General features: G+C 39.3%; 1 protein-coding gene across 4 annotated transcripts in view; it reads right to left on the reverse strand.

Annotated features, from left to right (window-relative positions):
• The window catches only part of LOC132832121 (bcl-2-associated transcription factor 1-like), a 71,839-nt gene that overhangs the window by 34,015 nt on the left and 20,695 nt on the right, over nucleotides 1-17,129 (reverse strand). For all 4 annotated transcript variants that reach the window (XM_060849858.1, XM_060849876.1, XM_060849867.1 and 1 more), the window contains exon 5: nucleotides 2,670-2,842. In XM_060849858.1, coding sequence (XP_060705841.1) covers nucleotides 2,670-2,842 — 173 coding nt within the window. The remainder of the gene's footprint in view (nucleotides 1-2,669; nucleotides 2,843-17,129) is intronic.

Here is a 17,129-nt window from a genome sequence, read left to right on the forward strand (position 1 = left end):
CCATACTAGCGTATATCTATCCTCTGGATTTTAATGAGGTTACCCCCAGCTATTCATTTCCTTTAGTTATTCAGATTACAAATAGCATTAATTTAAGAAGTACAAACATCACTGAATTATTATGAATAAAAGCAAAGTATCTAGAGTATACAGATTCTCAGTGTATTTGAAATATTTAGCAATTACATGAACACAACATTTTGAAATACTATGCTCTTTCCAAATTGTGACAGCATACAGCTCAGGATACTTCAAATCAAAAGTTTCAATTTTATCTGAAGCTTACACTTCCATTGCAAGTCATTTTCTTAGGAAGAACGAAGAGCTCAATATTTCAGCTAAGAAATTCACTAAATTTGAAGTCAATAGACTTGACAATAATATTTAAATCCTTTTTATGTTTGTAAAAGAAAAAATCACTGCATTGTCTAGAGTGTATACTATAAAGTTGTTGACAAAGTCTATTTCCAATGACGTGAATGTTAGAATGTTTATGCATATACATAAATGTATATACTTATTTTGAATAAATTATCTATACTAGTTTACAAGCATCACTTTGCAGGCTTTAGTGCTAGTATTCTAGGTATAGTGTGTGTATACGCTGAGAAAATAACTTGCATTTGTATTGCAGTTTCATAGCCTCATGGTGTCCCAAAGAACTTCACAGTTAATGAACTACCTTAACAACGACACTGTTATATTGTAGCAAAATAAAACAAACTTCCAGAAATAGGAGATAGATAAACAGATTATTTGTAACTGATCGTGTAACTGGAGGGATAAATATTGGATAGCATACTAGTTGAGCCATAGAGTTTTACATTCATTTCCATGGGATCTTTTAGATCCACCATCGAGGGTAGATGGAGCACACTCACATTAGTGCACTGAATTGTCACTTAAATTAAGATTGTAAGTCTTAAGGTGGTTGAAACCAAGTTCTTGTACCAATCAGTCAGTCAGTCAAATAAAATGACATTTTTCAGTTTTCAAAGCAGCAATGTCTTGTGGTAAACAATTAACTTTTGTTGCCATCATAGCTAATGTGTAAGCACAATATCTGCTGTTATTGGTTTTAAAGATTTTATAGATTTAAAAACTTAAATCACTGCACTTAATAGTTACCAATGCTCTCTTAAAATATTGAGCCACATATTGAATTTGTGCTATACGACATTGATTTCCTTGAAGTTTAAAACAGAATACCATTTCTGAACAAATGAACTGAAACAATAGGTATTAAAGGTGATGGTGAGTTCCTCAGAATGCCTGAAAATGTTGCACATGAAAAGGTAGACCATGTGCCCCATTTTCCTCCAACAAAGGGAATATGGTTCAAATCAAGTTCCTCCCTCAGTGTTAAACTTTGTCGTTTCTAATTCCATTATTAAGACAGAACATTTACAAGGAAATGAAAAGTTATCTATAGCCTTGGAAGAGTAATGGCCCAATTAAGATGCTAATTGATGAACAGCTGACAATTATTAAAGAAGTAAATGCTGAAAACTTCAAAGTCAATGCATTTCGAAGTGTACACATCAATAGACAAAAGGCAATACTTCAAATTACTAAGGTCCCCAGTTTGAAACATCAATATTGTTATCACAAGTTTTGGATTTCATTGTAAGAAAATCTGATTTATGCCTCTCTCTACAAATGATAAAGCACTTTAAATGTTCGACCAATTATTTGCAGATTAAAAGCTACAAAAGCATTAACGACTATCTCAAAATAGTTGTATCGAACTAAGGAGGTCCATTTTCACAGGCCAATTAGAATGTGGAAAGAGGCACACTACCAAAACTTAAGCCTGTATTGTCAGGTTAGTACAGAAACATTCAGATAAACAACTTAGTCAAACTTTGCATCCAAAATTGCAAATATTTACGCTCCTTTGATGATTTAGCATTTTAAAACACTATATAGCAGTTCGGAGTGCTGCAACTAACCTTAAAACCCCCATTTAGTAAGGGGCAGGTGCTAACACAGCAATCAAGCTTTGATCTTCAAATCACTGGCTAAGAATTCCTATTAGAAATTCACATGCTCAAATGCATGAAGATTGGCTGTGATACCCCCTGCCCAACATAGAGAATAACCTTCCGACATGTATATTATATCCTCATATTAGTAAGTGAGCACTTGGATGGAGTAAATGAAAATGTTCAGGTACATGGAAACAAGTTCTATTGTGTCAACAATTTCATTTATAAAATAGAGATTTAATGCACAAACTGGATACTTTTTAGATTCAACACAAGAGAAAAGGCATACAGTGTACTCCCACTTTAACAGTTAACCCTCAAACTCTGAATAAAACGAATGTTACCATGGTAATATGAAGCGACCACTGTCACTATACTCAAAATTATTTAGGGATGGGATGATTTCATTTCTACATCTCAGTATTTTCTTGGGAAATATTTTTACTGAACAAAAATAAAGAACCAAGTAAAAGTGCTTTGTTTCCCCCTTTCAAGAAATAATTGCTTACCTGTACATCTTCATTTAAACTGAACTGCGATAGCAAAAATGCTGAGTGTGGCAGCATAAATCAAGTTATACTACTCTTACGACAATTCAGAATTGAGAAATTATGCAACAAAACAATAAATTGATTCTAGCATGCTTTTCACAATGATACATCTATCCAGGCACCAACATACCTTTAACATGATGAACCAGGGCCACGATATGCTGAATAAATGACTCTGAAGAACTTCTGTAAAACTGAGGCAACTTAAGATGATCAAAGATAGAGCGGAATCCTTGCTCTTTCTTGCTGGAATGGACAAGAGCACAGGAAAGCAGTCTCTCAGTTGTCAAAGAACTCCCAGGTCTGGAAAGAAGGATAAACTACATTTTAAAGACTTCTGTGTATTCTGTACTTATTTAGATGCCAATTAATATTTTCCTCCTCACTCAAATACAACAGCCTTGTGATGTTGGTATAGTCTGAGTATGTAAATTCAAATTCTACCATTTATTCTTGCAAAATTGAACTCTTAATACAAAACTTTGGGGACAATTGAATGGCTACAAAAATGGAATTGGATTTATAATGTCCTTCAGGAAGTGAATCTTCCAACCTCTCAATATCTGATGATGTAAAAAGGCAAGGATCAAGTTTTTTTTTGAAAATAGCTTTAACAATAGATAGAAATTGGAAGCTCAAATTCAGATCAGAGGAGATAATAAGAGTAATTAGATTGAGAGGTGAAAACAACTGTGGATGGAGCAACCCCTAAGAAAAAATCTAATCTGTGGTTTTGTACAACTCCATTACCACAGAGATGACTCCTAACAGCCCCAGGGCAACAAGGGGAATACTGACAGAGGACTAGAGAATGTTGGAGAAACTCAACAGGTCTGGAACCATTGTTGGAGTGAGAACCAGAAATAATGTTTTGAGTCAAATCCACCACGGTCAACGTCCTCCTCACACCTTAAAAACCACCCTTGTTTAGATTTAGTCAAGCTTTAGACTGAATCCCATCTTTATCAAAATTAATGGTAAATTCTATCATACTGTAGTCTAAGGACATTGTGGAATTGAAAGAAATTAGTTTCTAAAAAAAAAGTGGTATGGGGAAATTAATGGGACTGAAAGTTGAAACGTTCCTGGGACCCAAGGACCTTCATCCTAGAAGAGATGGATTTTGGAAGAGATAGCTAGAGATAGCGTGATAGCATTGGCAATCATCTTTCAAAATTCTATTAATTCTGCAATGGGTTGGAAGGTTGAAATTTTAACCCAGTGTTTAAGAAAAGAGGAGATAGAGAAACCAGGCACTTCATATGTTAGACCGACACTGGTAATAGGAAAAATATTAAAATCTATTAAAAAGAATGGGATTACTGGATATTAAGACATTAAATTACCTGATTGGACAGAGACGACACTGATTTATGAAGGGGACATCATATTTGAGAAATCAGATAGAGTTTTAAGCATGTTCATAGCAAAGTTGATAAGGAGGAACTACTGATGTGGTGTACTTGGATATTCAGGAGATATGATATAGTCCTACAAAGGAAATTATTATATAATATTAAAGTCAATGGTACTAGGATAATATATCAGCATAGAGTGAGGATTGGTTAATTGGCAGAAAGCAGAGGAGGAATAAGTAGATCATTTTTCAGGATGGCAGGTTGTGATTATTCCTGATGAAGGACTTTTGCCCGAAACGTCGATTTTCCTGCTCTTCGGACGACCTACTGTGCTTTTCCAGCACCACTCTAATCTAGAGTCTGGTTTCCAGAATCTGCAGTCCTTGTTTTTACCAGGCTGTGATTACTATTGTACCACAAAGGTCAGTGCTTGGGCCCCAGCTATTCATGATCCATTTCAATGATTTGGATTTAGGATATATTTCGAAGATTACAGATGATACAAAATGTGGTGGGAATGAGAGTTGAAAGGAAGATGCAAAAACCCTTAGGAAGACTTGTCCAGGCTAAATGAATGGGCAAGAATACAACTGATGAAATATATTGCAAATAAGTATAAAGTTACTCACTTTTTAAAACAATAGCATGATAGTATATTTCATAAATGCAGAAAGATTAGGAAGTGTTGATGCCACTTTTGGACTCAGCAGTCCTTGTTCATAACTCACTAAAAGCTAGTATATGGGTGCAGTAAGCAATTCAAAATGTTAACGGTAAGCCTTTCTTTCAATAGGTTTGAGGACAAGAGTCAAGGGTGCGGTGTTAGAAAAGCACAGGTCAGGCAGCATCTGGGGAGTAGGAGAATCGATGTTTCGGGCATATGCCTGAAACGTCGATTCCCCTACTCCCCAGATGCTGCCTGACCTGCTGCGCTTTTCCAGCACCACACACTCAACTCTGATCTCCAGCATCTGCAGTCCTCACGTTCTCCTAGTTTGAGGACAACAGCCAAAAAAATCTTTAACTGTAATATTGGCGAGATGGCGCATGGAGCGCTGTGTGCAGTTCTGATCTCTTGCCCAAGGCAGGATATAACTGCCATTGAAAAAGTGCAGCAAATGTTCACCAGACTGATTCCTAGGATGCTGAGGCTTTCCTATGAGGATAGATTGAACAGACTGTTTGTATTCTGTAGTGTTTAGAAGAATGAGCAGCAATTTCATAGAAATGTGCAAAATTTTTAAAACGGTGGTTAGGGAGGACACAAAGGCTGTTTTCTCTGGCCAAGGGTCTAAAACCAGGGGGCATTCTCAGAATCAAACACAATCCATTTGGGACCAAAATGAGGGAGAACATTTTCATTGAGTGTGAGATGAATCTTTGGCATTCTCAACGCCAATTGGCTGTGGAAGCTGAGTCATGAATTAAGTCAAGGATTGATAGATTTCTAGTTATTACATGACAGCAACGGATTTAGGTATAGTGTGAAAATATGCGGTTGAGGCTCATGACCTAGAATGGGGAAGCACACTCATGGGACCTACTGACCTACTCCTGCTCCCATATTTCTAATTAAGCAAAGACTGCTAACTCTGCTCCAATTCGATGTTGGCCAAACTTAAAAGAATGAAAAGTATATTTTGCTTTCATTTCATTTTTCAACAAATTGCACCATTACACTTTCTAGGTTTTCAGGGTACAGGAAGTGGTGGAGGAGAAAACTAGTTTTCTACTTGATATTAAGTTCCTGGAGAAATCATGCAAATAAGCACTACAAAATATTTGAGAAAAACATCTCAGATCTTAAACTGTAATTGTTCCATAAGACACAGCAAGAAACCAATACGTAATGTCTCCATAAAAGCTAATGCTCTACTTATATTCCACATTATGTTGGAGATTTTGTTGAAGGGTGTGTCTTCTGTATGACTCTGTGACTCTATGATAAATTAGGTTAAAGAATAGGTCATTGGAAATGCCACGGTAGACATTTAAAGTAGAATACAACAATGAAATACATTCCAACTAAAAAGGAAAATTTCCAACAACGTATGGACTAGTTTGTCAGAAGGCAAGTCTGCGGAATTAATAACAAAAACAACAAAATGGTAGATGAATTGAATGGGTATTTTGCAACAGTATTCACTATAGAGGATTCAAACAACATGCCCAGATTCAGTCAAGAAATTGAAGGTAGGGAGGAACTCAGGAAAATTAGACTAACCAAACTATTAATGCTATAAGCTGAAAGGTCCCTAGGACCTGATAGACTTCATCCTACCATCTCAAAAGAAAGCTAGTAAGATAGTCAATGTGATGCTTTTAATTTTCCAAAGTTTCTCTGTTCAAAACTTTCAATTAAATTGGAAAATAGTAAATGTAACTCTTATTCAAAAAGGTAACTAAAAGCATAAAACTACAGGCCATTTAGCTTAAAATCCTTCCTAAATCCTTCGATGATATAAGTCATTACTAAAAGATATTTTAGAGGGGCACTTAGAAAAGTTGAAGGTGGACACTGCTTGATTATATGATTTTGTGAAAGGAAAATTATGTTTCACCAATTTATTGAAGTTTTTGAGGAAGCAACATATACTGTGGATAAACAGAAATTTAGATTTCCAGAAGGCATTTGATAATGGTGACACATCAAAGGGTATTGTTAAAAATAAAAGTTCATGATGTAGAGTAACATATTAGCAAATACATATCCAGAATTTGTCAATCGTATTATAGCCAATTCATGCTAATGAAACATGCGCTTTAGCAGAACAACCTGTAGTAATGAGTGATGTGCCACAGTGCTGCTATCGCGACTTGGTACAAATTTATGTAAATGAGTGAAGACATGAAGTTATGGTTCTTAAAGTTGCTGATGACACAAAAATTGGTAGGAAAATAAGTTCTGAATAGGTCATGATTAGGTTACAAATGAGTTGTAGGGAGATGTAGTGAGTGGACAAAATATTTGGCAAAGGGGTTATATTGTGAAATTGTCTGGAAGAATATGAAAAAAAATCTGATTGGTGAGTTTGCTGGGCTCTGGTAAGTGTAGGAATCTCATAAGGTTACACCAAGTAATTAGAAAAGTTCGTAGAGTTTTATTATTTATCATAATAGAAGTAGAAAGCAAAAGGAGGTTACACTCCAGTTAAACAGGTCATTGGTTGAGACTACATTTAGAGTATGACATATTGTATTGGTGTCCTGAAGAAAGGGAGGATACAATGAAAGCAGTTCAGAAAGAAGGCTGACTAGATTAAAACTGGTAACTTTAATAAAGAATGGAAAGGGACAAACCAGGAAACTACAGGCCAGCTAGTGTAAACCTAGTGGCAGGGAAACTACTGGAAAATATTCTAAGGGAAAAAATTAATAAACATTTGGAGAGGCAAGGATTAATCAAGAACATTGTTTTGGTACAGGGTTAATGTCTGACCAACATGACTGAATATTTTGAAGAAGTGACCAAGTGTGTAGTGAGGGCAATATATTTGATGTAGTTGCTTGGACGTCAGTGAGGCCTTTGATAAGGTTCCACAAGGAAGGCTGATAACAAAGAGCCCTTAGAATCTAAGAAAATTAGGCTAATTGGATCCAGAACTGGTTGAATGAGGAGCGTCATGTTTACTGATCCCTTTAAGTAACAGGACAAGGAGATAAAGTGGGGAGGGCGGCATAGGGGATAACTGCCTTTATTACTGAGGCAAAGAGTTTAAGAGCAGGGAGGTTATGCTGGATCTGTATAAAATGTTGATTAGGCCACAGCTTTAGCACAATGTGCAGTTCTGGAAATTTACATTACAGGAAAGATATCACTGCAGTGGAGAGGGCACAGAGGAAATTTACCTTAGTATTGGCTGGGTTGCAGAGTTCTAGTTAAGATGACAGATTGGATGGACTGGGATTGCTTTCCTGGAGCAGAGACCAAGACGGTAGACAATTGCAATGCTTAAATTGTGAAGGGCATGAACAGGATAGACAGTAAGGAATATTCATTTTGTTGGCAGGATCAATGGCCAGGATAAGGAGGAGGTTTAGAGGGGATGTGAGGAAAACATCTTTCACCTGGAGAATGGTGGGAATCTGGAACTCGTTACCTTGAGATAGAAACTCCCAAACCATTTTAGCAGCATTTAGATGCGCACTTCCAATGCCAAGTCAAATAAGACTATAGGCCAAGTACTGGAAAAAGGGATTCGAATAGTTAGGTGCATATTTTTGGCTGGGTCAAATATGATGGGTCAAACGGCTATTTTCTGTGCTGTAAATCTTTATAATTCATCAATAAATACCTGGAATGGACAGGTGGTCCTTTGGATAAAAAGTTTGGACAGGTTAGGATTGCATCCGCTGGAGTTTAAAAGAATAAAAGACAACTTGATTGAAGCATATGATCCTGAGCAGTCTTGACTAGAGTTCACATTGGAAAGGGCTTGTAGATGCACCTACAAACTAGGAATCACCATTTTAAAATAAGACATCACTCATTTAAGACTGAGATAAGGAGAAATGTTTTTCAGAGGTTCATGAGTCTTTAAAACTCTTTCTCAAAAGCAGTGTCCTTGAATCATTTTAAGACAGGGTAATTAATAGTTACTTGTTAAGAAAGGCTGTGAAAGATGACAGGGGCTAGGCAGGAATGTGGTGTAATCAAATCAGCCACTAGCTTACTGAATAACAGAGCAGACTCAAAGCGTTTACTCCTGCTCCAAATCTGTATGAGTATTTTCTTTAATTCAAGCTAAAATAGAGTACTTTGGACAGAGAATTTTATTTTTTTTTAAATTCATTCATGGCATGTGGGCATCACTGTAGGCCTACCATTTATTGCCCATTCCTAATTGCCCTCAATAAAGGTGGTGGTGAGCAGCTTTCATGAACTACTACAGTCCACTTGGTACACCCTACAATGCCATTAGAAAGGAAGCTCCAAGATTTTGACCCAGCAAACAAACAGCAATATATTTCCAAGTGTGGATGCTAAGTGGCTTGCAGGGGAATTTGAAGGTAACCTTGCAGGTGGTATTGTTCCCTTGTATCTGCCACCCTTGTTCTTCTAAATGGTAGTGGTTGTGGCTTTGGACTGTGCTGTCTTCGGAGGATGCCCATTTCATCTATGGGGTAAAAACAATGACTGCAGATGTTGGAAACCAGATTCTGGATTAGTGGTGCTGGAAGAGCACAGCAGTTCAGGCAGTATCCAAAGTGCAGCGAAATCAGATTACAGCGCAGTACAGGCCCTTCGGCCCTCGATTTTGCGTTGCCCTGTCATACTAATCTGAAGCCCATCCCACCTACACTATAACCCTCTGATCATCTTGTATGTCTCTAACGAGAACAGCCTCAAGGCCCTCAGCCTTTCCTCGTAAGACATTCCTTCCATACCAGGCAACATCCTAGTAAATCTCCTCTGCACCCTTTCCAAAGCTTCCACATCCTTCTTATAATGTGGTGACCAGAACTGTACACAATACTCCAAGTGTGGCCGTACCAGAGTTTTGTACAGCTGCAGCATAATCTCCTGGTTCCGGAACTCAATCCCTCTATTAATAAAGGCCAAAACACCGTATGCCTTCTTAACAACCCTGTCAATCTGGGTGGCAACTTTCAGGGATCTGTGTACCTGGACACCGAAATCTCTCTGCTCATCTGCACTCCCAAGAATCTTACCATTAGCCCAGTACTTTGCATTCCGATCACTCTGTCCAAAGTGCATCACCTCACACTTGCCCACATTAAACTCCATTTGCCACCTCTGCATCCTATCTATGTATCTCTGCAACCTACTACATCCTTCATCATATCCACAACTCCATCAACCTTAGTGTCGTCCACAAATTTACTAACCCTTCTAAGCCCTCATCTAGGTCATTTATAAAAATGATGAACAGCAGTGGACCCAACACCGCCGCTAGTAACTGGACACCAAGTTGAACATGTTCCATCAACTACAACCCTCTGTTTTCTTTCAGCAAGCCAATTATTGATCCAAACTGCTATAGTCTCCCACAATCCCAATTCCTCCGCATTTTGTATAATAGCCTACTGTGGGGAACCTTATCAAACGCCTTGCTGAAATCCATATACACATCAACCGGTTTATTCTCATCTACACTCACTATGTCAAAAAAGTCAAAATTCGTTAGGCATGACCTATCCTTCACAAAACCATGCTAACTGCCCCTGATCAGATTATTCTTTTCTAGATGGTTATAAATCCTATCTCTTATAACCTTTTCCAACACTTTACCAACACTTGAAGTGAGACTCACTGGTCTGTAATTACCAGGGTTGTCTTGAACAAGGGAACCACATTTGCTATCCTCCAGTCCTCAGGCACTATTCCTGTAGACAATGATGATTTGAAGATCATTGCCAAAGGCTCGGCAATCTCTTCCCTTGCTTCCCAGAGGATCCTAGGATAGATCCCATCCAACCCAGGAGTCTTGCCTATTTTCACACTCTGCAGTATTTCTAATATCTCTTCCTTGTGAACCTCAATCTCTTCTAGTCTAGTGCAAGTATCTCTGTATCTTCCTCACCAACATTTTCACTTTTTATAGTGAACTCTTGTCAAAAAATATTTATTTAGTGACTTCCCCCATCTCCTCTAACTCCACATGCAACTTCCCACTATTATCCTTGATTGACCCTCATTTAACTCTCGTCATTCTTTTATTCCTGACATACCTATGGAAAGCCTTAGGGTTAACCGTGATCTTATCCGTCAACAACTTCTCATGTCTCCTCCTGGCTCTTCTGAACTCTCTTTTTAGGTCTTTCCTGACATTCTTGTAACCTTCAAGCACCCTAACTGAGTTTTCACATTTTGTCCTGACGTAGCCTTCTTCTTGACCAGGGATTCCACTTTCTTAGTAAACCATGGCTCAAGCGTTCTATATCTTCCTCTCTGCCTGACACGTACATACTTATCTAGAACAGACAGGAGCTTTTCCTTGAATAAGCTCCACATTTTTAACGTGCTCATCCCCTACAATTTCCTTCCCATTCTACGCTTCCTAAATCTTTCCTAATTGCATCATAATTTCCCTTCCCCCAGCTGTAACTCTTACTCAGTGGAATACACCTATCCCTTTCCATCACTAAAGTAAACCTGACAGAATTGGGATCGCTGTCTCCAAAGTGCTCACCTACTTCCAAATCTAACACCTGGCCAGGATCGTTACCCAGTACTAAATCTAAAGTGGCTTTGCCCCTTGTAGGTCTGTCTACATACTGTGTCAGGAAGCCCTCCTGCACACACTGGACAAAAACTGACCCATCTATAGTACTCATACTGTAGTGTTCCCAGTCAATATTTGGATAGTTGAAGTCCCCATGACAACTACCCTGCCTCTCACTCCTATCCGGAATCATCTTTGCTATCCTTTCCTCTACATCTCTGGGACTATTCGGAGGCCTATAGAAAACTCCCAGCACGGTGACTTCTCCTTTCCTGTTTCTAACCTCAGCCCATACTACCTCAGTTAACGAGTCCCCAAACATCCTTTCTACAACTGTAATATTGTCCCTGATCAACAATGCAACACCTTCCCCTCTTTTGCCATCTTCTCTGTTCTTACTGAAACATCTGAATCTCGGAACCTGCAACAGCCATTCCTGAGTAAAAAGTGAGGTCTGCAGATGTTGGAGATCAGAGTTGAAAATGTGTTGCTGGTCAAAGCACAGCAGATCAGGCAGCATCCAAGGAACAGGAAATTCGACGTTTCGGGCCAGAGCCCTTCATCAGCAATGAGGAGAGTGTGCCAGGCAGGCTAAGATAAAAGGTAGGGAGGAGGGACTTGGGGGAGGGGCAATGGAGATGTGATAGGTGGAAGGAGGTCAAGATGAGGGTGATAGGCTGGAGTGGGGTGGGGGCGGAGAGGTCTGGAAGAAGATTGCAGGTTAGGAAGGCGGTGCTGAGTTCGAGGGATTTTACTGAGACAAGGTGGGGGGAAGGGAAATGAGGAAACTGGAGAAATCTGAGTTCATCCCTTGTGGTTGGAGGGTTCCCAGGCGGAAGATGAGGCGCTCTTCCTCCAACCGTCGTGTTGTTATATTCTGCCGATGGAGGAGTCCAAGGACCTGCATGTCCTCGGTGGAGTGGGAGGGAGAGTTAAAGTGTTGAGCCACGAGGTGGTTGGGTTGGTTGGTCCGGGCGTCCCAGAGGTGTTCCCTGAAGCGTTCCGCAAGTAGGCGGCCCGTCTCCCCAATATAGAGGAGGCCACATCGGGTGCAGCGGATGCAATAGATGATGTGTGTGGAGGTGCAGGTGAATTTGTGGCAGATATGGAAGGATCCCTTGGGGCCTTGGAGAGAAGTAAGGGAGGAGGTGTGGGCGCAAGTTTTACATTTCCTGCGGTTGCAGGGGAAGGTGCCGGGAGTGGAGGTTGGGTTGGTGGGGGGTGTGGACCTGATGAGGGAGTCACGAAGGGAGTGGTCTTTGCGGAACGCTGATAGGGGGGGAGGGGAGGGAAATATATCCATGGTGGTGGGGTCTGTTTGGAGGTGGCGGAAATGACGGCGGATGATACGCTGTATACGGAGGTTGGTGGGGTGGTAGGTGAGAACCAGTGGGGTTCTGTCTTGGTGGTGGTTGGAGGGGCGGGGCTCAAGGGCAGAGAAGCAGGAAGTGGAGGAGATGCAGTGGAGGGCATCGTCGATCATGTCTGGGGGGAATCTGCGGTCCTTGAAGAAGGAGGCCATCTGGGCTGTACGGTATTGGAACTGGTCCTCCTTGGAGCAGATGCGGCGGAGACGAAGGAATTGGGAATATGGGATGGCGTTTTTACAGGGGGCAGGGTTGGAGGAGGTGTAGTCCAGGTAGCTGCGGGAGTCAGTCGGTTTATAGTAGATGTCTGTGTTGAGTCAGTCACCCGAGATAGAAATGGAAAGGTCAGCCATTCCTGAGCCTGCTCTATCCATGTCTCTGTAATGGAGCAGGACTACTTTTCAGTTCAGCAACAAATGAAATGTTGAGGATGACAGAGAAGAAACAAGGATTATGGGGAGTTAAAAAACTAGGAAGTCATATCAGAATACCTTGGAAACAGAGGAGATTGAATGAACAGGAATTTTTTTTTCAAATGAAAAGGTTCTGCAAGATGCACCCTGGAGGGTCAGAAAGAAGAGATCTTGCTTGTTTAGATGATGTGGGTCCACTATACCTTTAAGAGTAAAAGCTAGCAGTGACAGCACCAAGTGTTCTCAGTTAGACACATTGTAACATGTGCTCCAGCTACTGGGGTAGCTGGTTGCCTGGAAATGACAAAACAGATTCAAAATTAGGCCAATTAGTTTAAATTATACCTCGAAAATTATCAAATTCTGATCAAGTTTGAATGGAGTATACTGACAATCTTAAAAATCAATGACACAATCCAATGCTTTGGGGTATAAGACCAGGGAAAATTGAACATTTGGGAGGAGAACTGCCACCACACCAACAACCATAGACTGCTAGTCAGAACTCTCAGAGGTACCTATCTAGAGAAGGAATTTGCCCAGAGAAAAACTTCCACACTGACCTGGAGAGTAAATCTACCAACGAAGATGAAGAGAAGATTCGACCGCTGGCTGGTTTTAAAATTTCAATTTTTCTGTAAATCTTAATTGGGAGTTTTATCGGACTAGTATTATAGAAGGCAAGATAAAAGATAGGTTAGAGGAAGGAGTTGTAAATGGTTGTTAATTATTCTCGGTTATACTTCAAGTAAATTTGTTAATTTTACTTTAAATAGTTCTTGGCCACTCAAATTTTTACACATTGCTGCATGGGATAAATCTTTTCTGTGTTGGTTTAAATTAAGCAGGAGGATTTACCCAGTGTCATAACATGCTGCAGTTTGTGAGTTTCAGGAGAAATGTAGTCTTATATTTAGGGAGCAGTAGAAATATATAAACATAATGGTGAGTTTTGGTTGCAAGTTAGGATGGAAGACTTTTTCAGCAGGTTAACAAAGTAGTCATCTACTAATCTAAATTGATGAATGTGTTTATTACAGTCAAAAGTCTTAACACATGAATTTTTATTTATTCCCAGGATGTTGGCATTGCTGGCTTGAGCAGCAATTATTGCCCATCTCAAACTGTGCTGGAGTAGATGCTGCTGAACTGCCTTTTTGAATTGCTGCAGTCCACTGAAGGCAGGCACACCTACAATTTAACTAGGAAGGCAATTGCAAGATTTTAAGCCAGTCAACAGTGAAGGAATACCAATATATTTCCAAGCCAAGATGGTTTGGAAAGCATCGTGCTCAGATAAGTCGCTGTCCAATCCAACAAGACGGTTACTAGGAAATTAATCTCTTTGAAAGTCATTCACTTCAAGGTCGATAACAAAATTTGAAAATTTCTTTTCCTATCCAACACCATTGGCAAAAGGTCCACACTATATCAGAGTGGATTGAACTGACTGGCTGTCTATAATATTTCACCCTCATCAGATAACTAGGTCAACATGAGAAAAACATCACACAGAAAGAATAATATAATACCACTACAGCTACTTTGATTAATTGGTCTTAAAAGTCATTGGTCAATAGATCCCAGAACAAAAATGAAGCAGAAAGACATTGGTATGAATATACCAAGACTTTAAAAAGGAGGAGGGTGGAATTGGAAAAGATCTGTCAACATTGAATTACACTTTTAGGAATTGTAAAGCTCAAACATGCAGCAGCCAAACCTTCCCTATTCCATGGAAATACACTATATTTACTTCTTTGCTACTACATAATTGGGGGCAAAATAAAAGGTATCATACACGGAACATTTTACTCTGAAGTTAACCACACAGCGACAGTTGCCAGTCTATCCCTCAGTCAAACTGCATATATATTTACAGGACTGGTATTACATTGAATGCAAACTTGTCTACATCAAAAATAAACAAGAATGTTCAAATCTGTAGACAACAGTTTAAAAGAGTGCAGAAGAAGTTTACAAGGATGTTGTCTGGACGTAATGGTCTAAGTTAGAGGGAGAGGTTGAACAAGTTCGGATTTTTTCTTTAGAGCATTGGAGGCTGAGGGGGCGGGGAGGGGACCTTTATAGTGGTGTATAAAATGATGAGGGGTATGGATAGGGTGAATGTACTCTCTTTTTCCCAGGATTGGAGAATTGAAGACTCAAGGGCATCAGTTTAAGGTTGGAGGGGAAAGAATAAAAGGGAACCAGAGTGGCAATTTTTTTTTAACAGAAGGTAGCACGCATATGTAATGTGCTGTCAGTAGAAGGGGTTGAGGAAGGTACATTAACATTTAAAAAGGCAGTTGGATAAATACATGAATAGGAAATCATTAGAAGGATAACAGCCAAGTACAAGGAAATGGGGTTAGCATGGATGGACATTTTGGTCAATATGGACCAGTTTGGGCCAAAGAGCCTATCTCCGTGAGGTAGGATTCCAGTTCTGTAGTAGGACTACTCTGAGGAAGTCACGTCTCTGCATTTATCAGAAGGCCATGCGACTCGACAGAATATTTTCAAACATCCCTTTTGCATTGGGCCAAAGGGGGTCTAAAAATCTGAAAAATAGGTCAGTTTCCACTGGTACAACAAGAAAATGAAAACCTTTAAAAGGGAATTTACTGAAGCAGTGAAGGACTTTTCTTTCTCAATTCTCCAGTTACTCCCTCCTTGAATTATTCATTAATTCATGGAAAGTATACATCATTGGGTATCCCCAATTGCGCTAGAGGATAAGCCATCCTCAAACAGCTACAGTCCAGTCTCGTGGTTTAGCTGCATCATTTCAAAGGGAGTTCAGAATCATTTTTTAAAATTCATTCATGGGATATCAGCATGAATGTTTGAGCCCAGCATTTATTGTCCATCCCTTATCGTCCCTGAATTATATGATTATCTTGGCCATTTCAGAGGACAGTTAAGAGTCAACCATATCAATGTGGATACAAAGGACGTTAGAGAAACAGAATATTTTAAAAACAATAAGTCAACAGTAGTTACATGGTGGCCATTAAATCAGCTTTTTGTTTTATTCCAGATTTTTATTAAAATCAAATGTCACCATCTGCTGTGATGGGTTTCAAACCCATAACGTTAGCATGAGATCCTGGATTATCAGCCCTGTGACATTACCATTCAGCTACTATCTCTGCCACCCCTAGCCATATAAGCCACACTAGGTAAAGGCAGGAAGTCACCTTTCTTAAATGATATAGCAAACTATAAAAGTTTTATAATAATCCAGTTATTTCATGGTCACCATTTCTGAAACTATATTTTAATTCCAAATTTATTTAATATACAGAATTTAAATGCCACATTTACCCCATGGCAGAATTTGAATTGACGTCTCTGCACTACTAAATGAGCAAAGTCAGCTATGCCACTACAACTGGACTCTTTGGATAATTTCATAAAATCAATTCAAATGTGAAATAATGCTCATTTGCCTTGGATTAGAATGTCTTCCAAAGTCTTGTTTGACCCAAGACATATTTTCTAAAGGAAAGGAAACTGCATTTTATTCCAAAAGATCTAATGAGTGAATAGCATTCCTATGTATAGATAAGTCCAATTTTACAGATTGGTAAGGACCAGAAGACACCGGCTTAGCCTATTAAAAAAAGACCAGTATTTATGTTAGACAGTACTCCACTTCCTAGACAATAGAGAGCCTCCAAAAACACACTGTTGACCGGTATCTTCAAAAACAGAGGTAAACTAGTACCTAACTGGAGCCAAGATCACACTATAAAGAAGATTATTCTCTTTACGGAAAAACTATATAAACCCTCAATTTCCTGAAAAGATACCCTTCGCAAAAGCCAGTCAGAAAGGAATTTTATCAGCCAATTTTGTTTCCCCATACTGGTCCTTCATGTTTACTGCTTTTCATACATCACCTAGATGACATTGTCTCTAAGGTGGTTTGAGAGCTGGAAGGTGGGAGGGAAAGACAAGTGTTCAGCCATGATAGGCCTGAGAATTGTGGAGTAATTCCATAGCCATTAAATTTCAAAATTAACTCAATGTGTCTGTAATTTTTGACATGGCAAGCCAGAAAATCTATACTTGGTAACACTAAATTTTTGTCCTAGTATTTTTAATCAAACTGTTTGGACATGTTATGACACACCTCTATGGCAGGAGAGACTTAAATCGTGACTTTCTGGCTCAGAAGTAAAGACTATACCATTGTGTCACAAGAGGCCGCACTGAACAGCAAAGACAAAAAGTACTGAATAATTCAGATCTAAATC

Source organism: Hemiscyllium ocellatum, chromosome 3 (assembly GCF_020745735.1).
Source record: "Hemiscyllium ocellatum isolate sHemOce1 chromosome 3, sHemOce1.pat.X.cur, whole genome shotgun sequence".
NCBI classification, from domain to species: Eukaryota; Metazoa; Chordata; class Chondrichthyes; order Orectolobiformes; family Hemiscylliidae; genus Hemiscyllium; species Hemiscyllium ocellatum.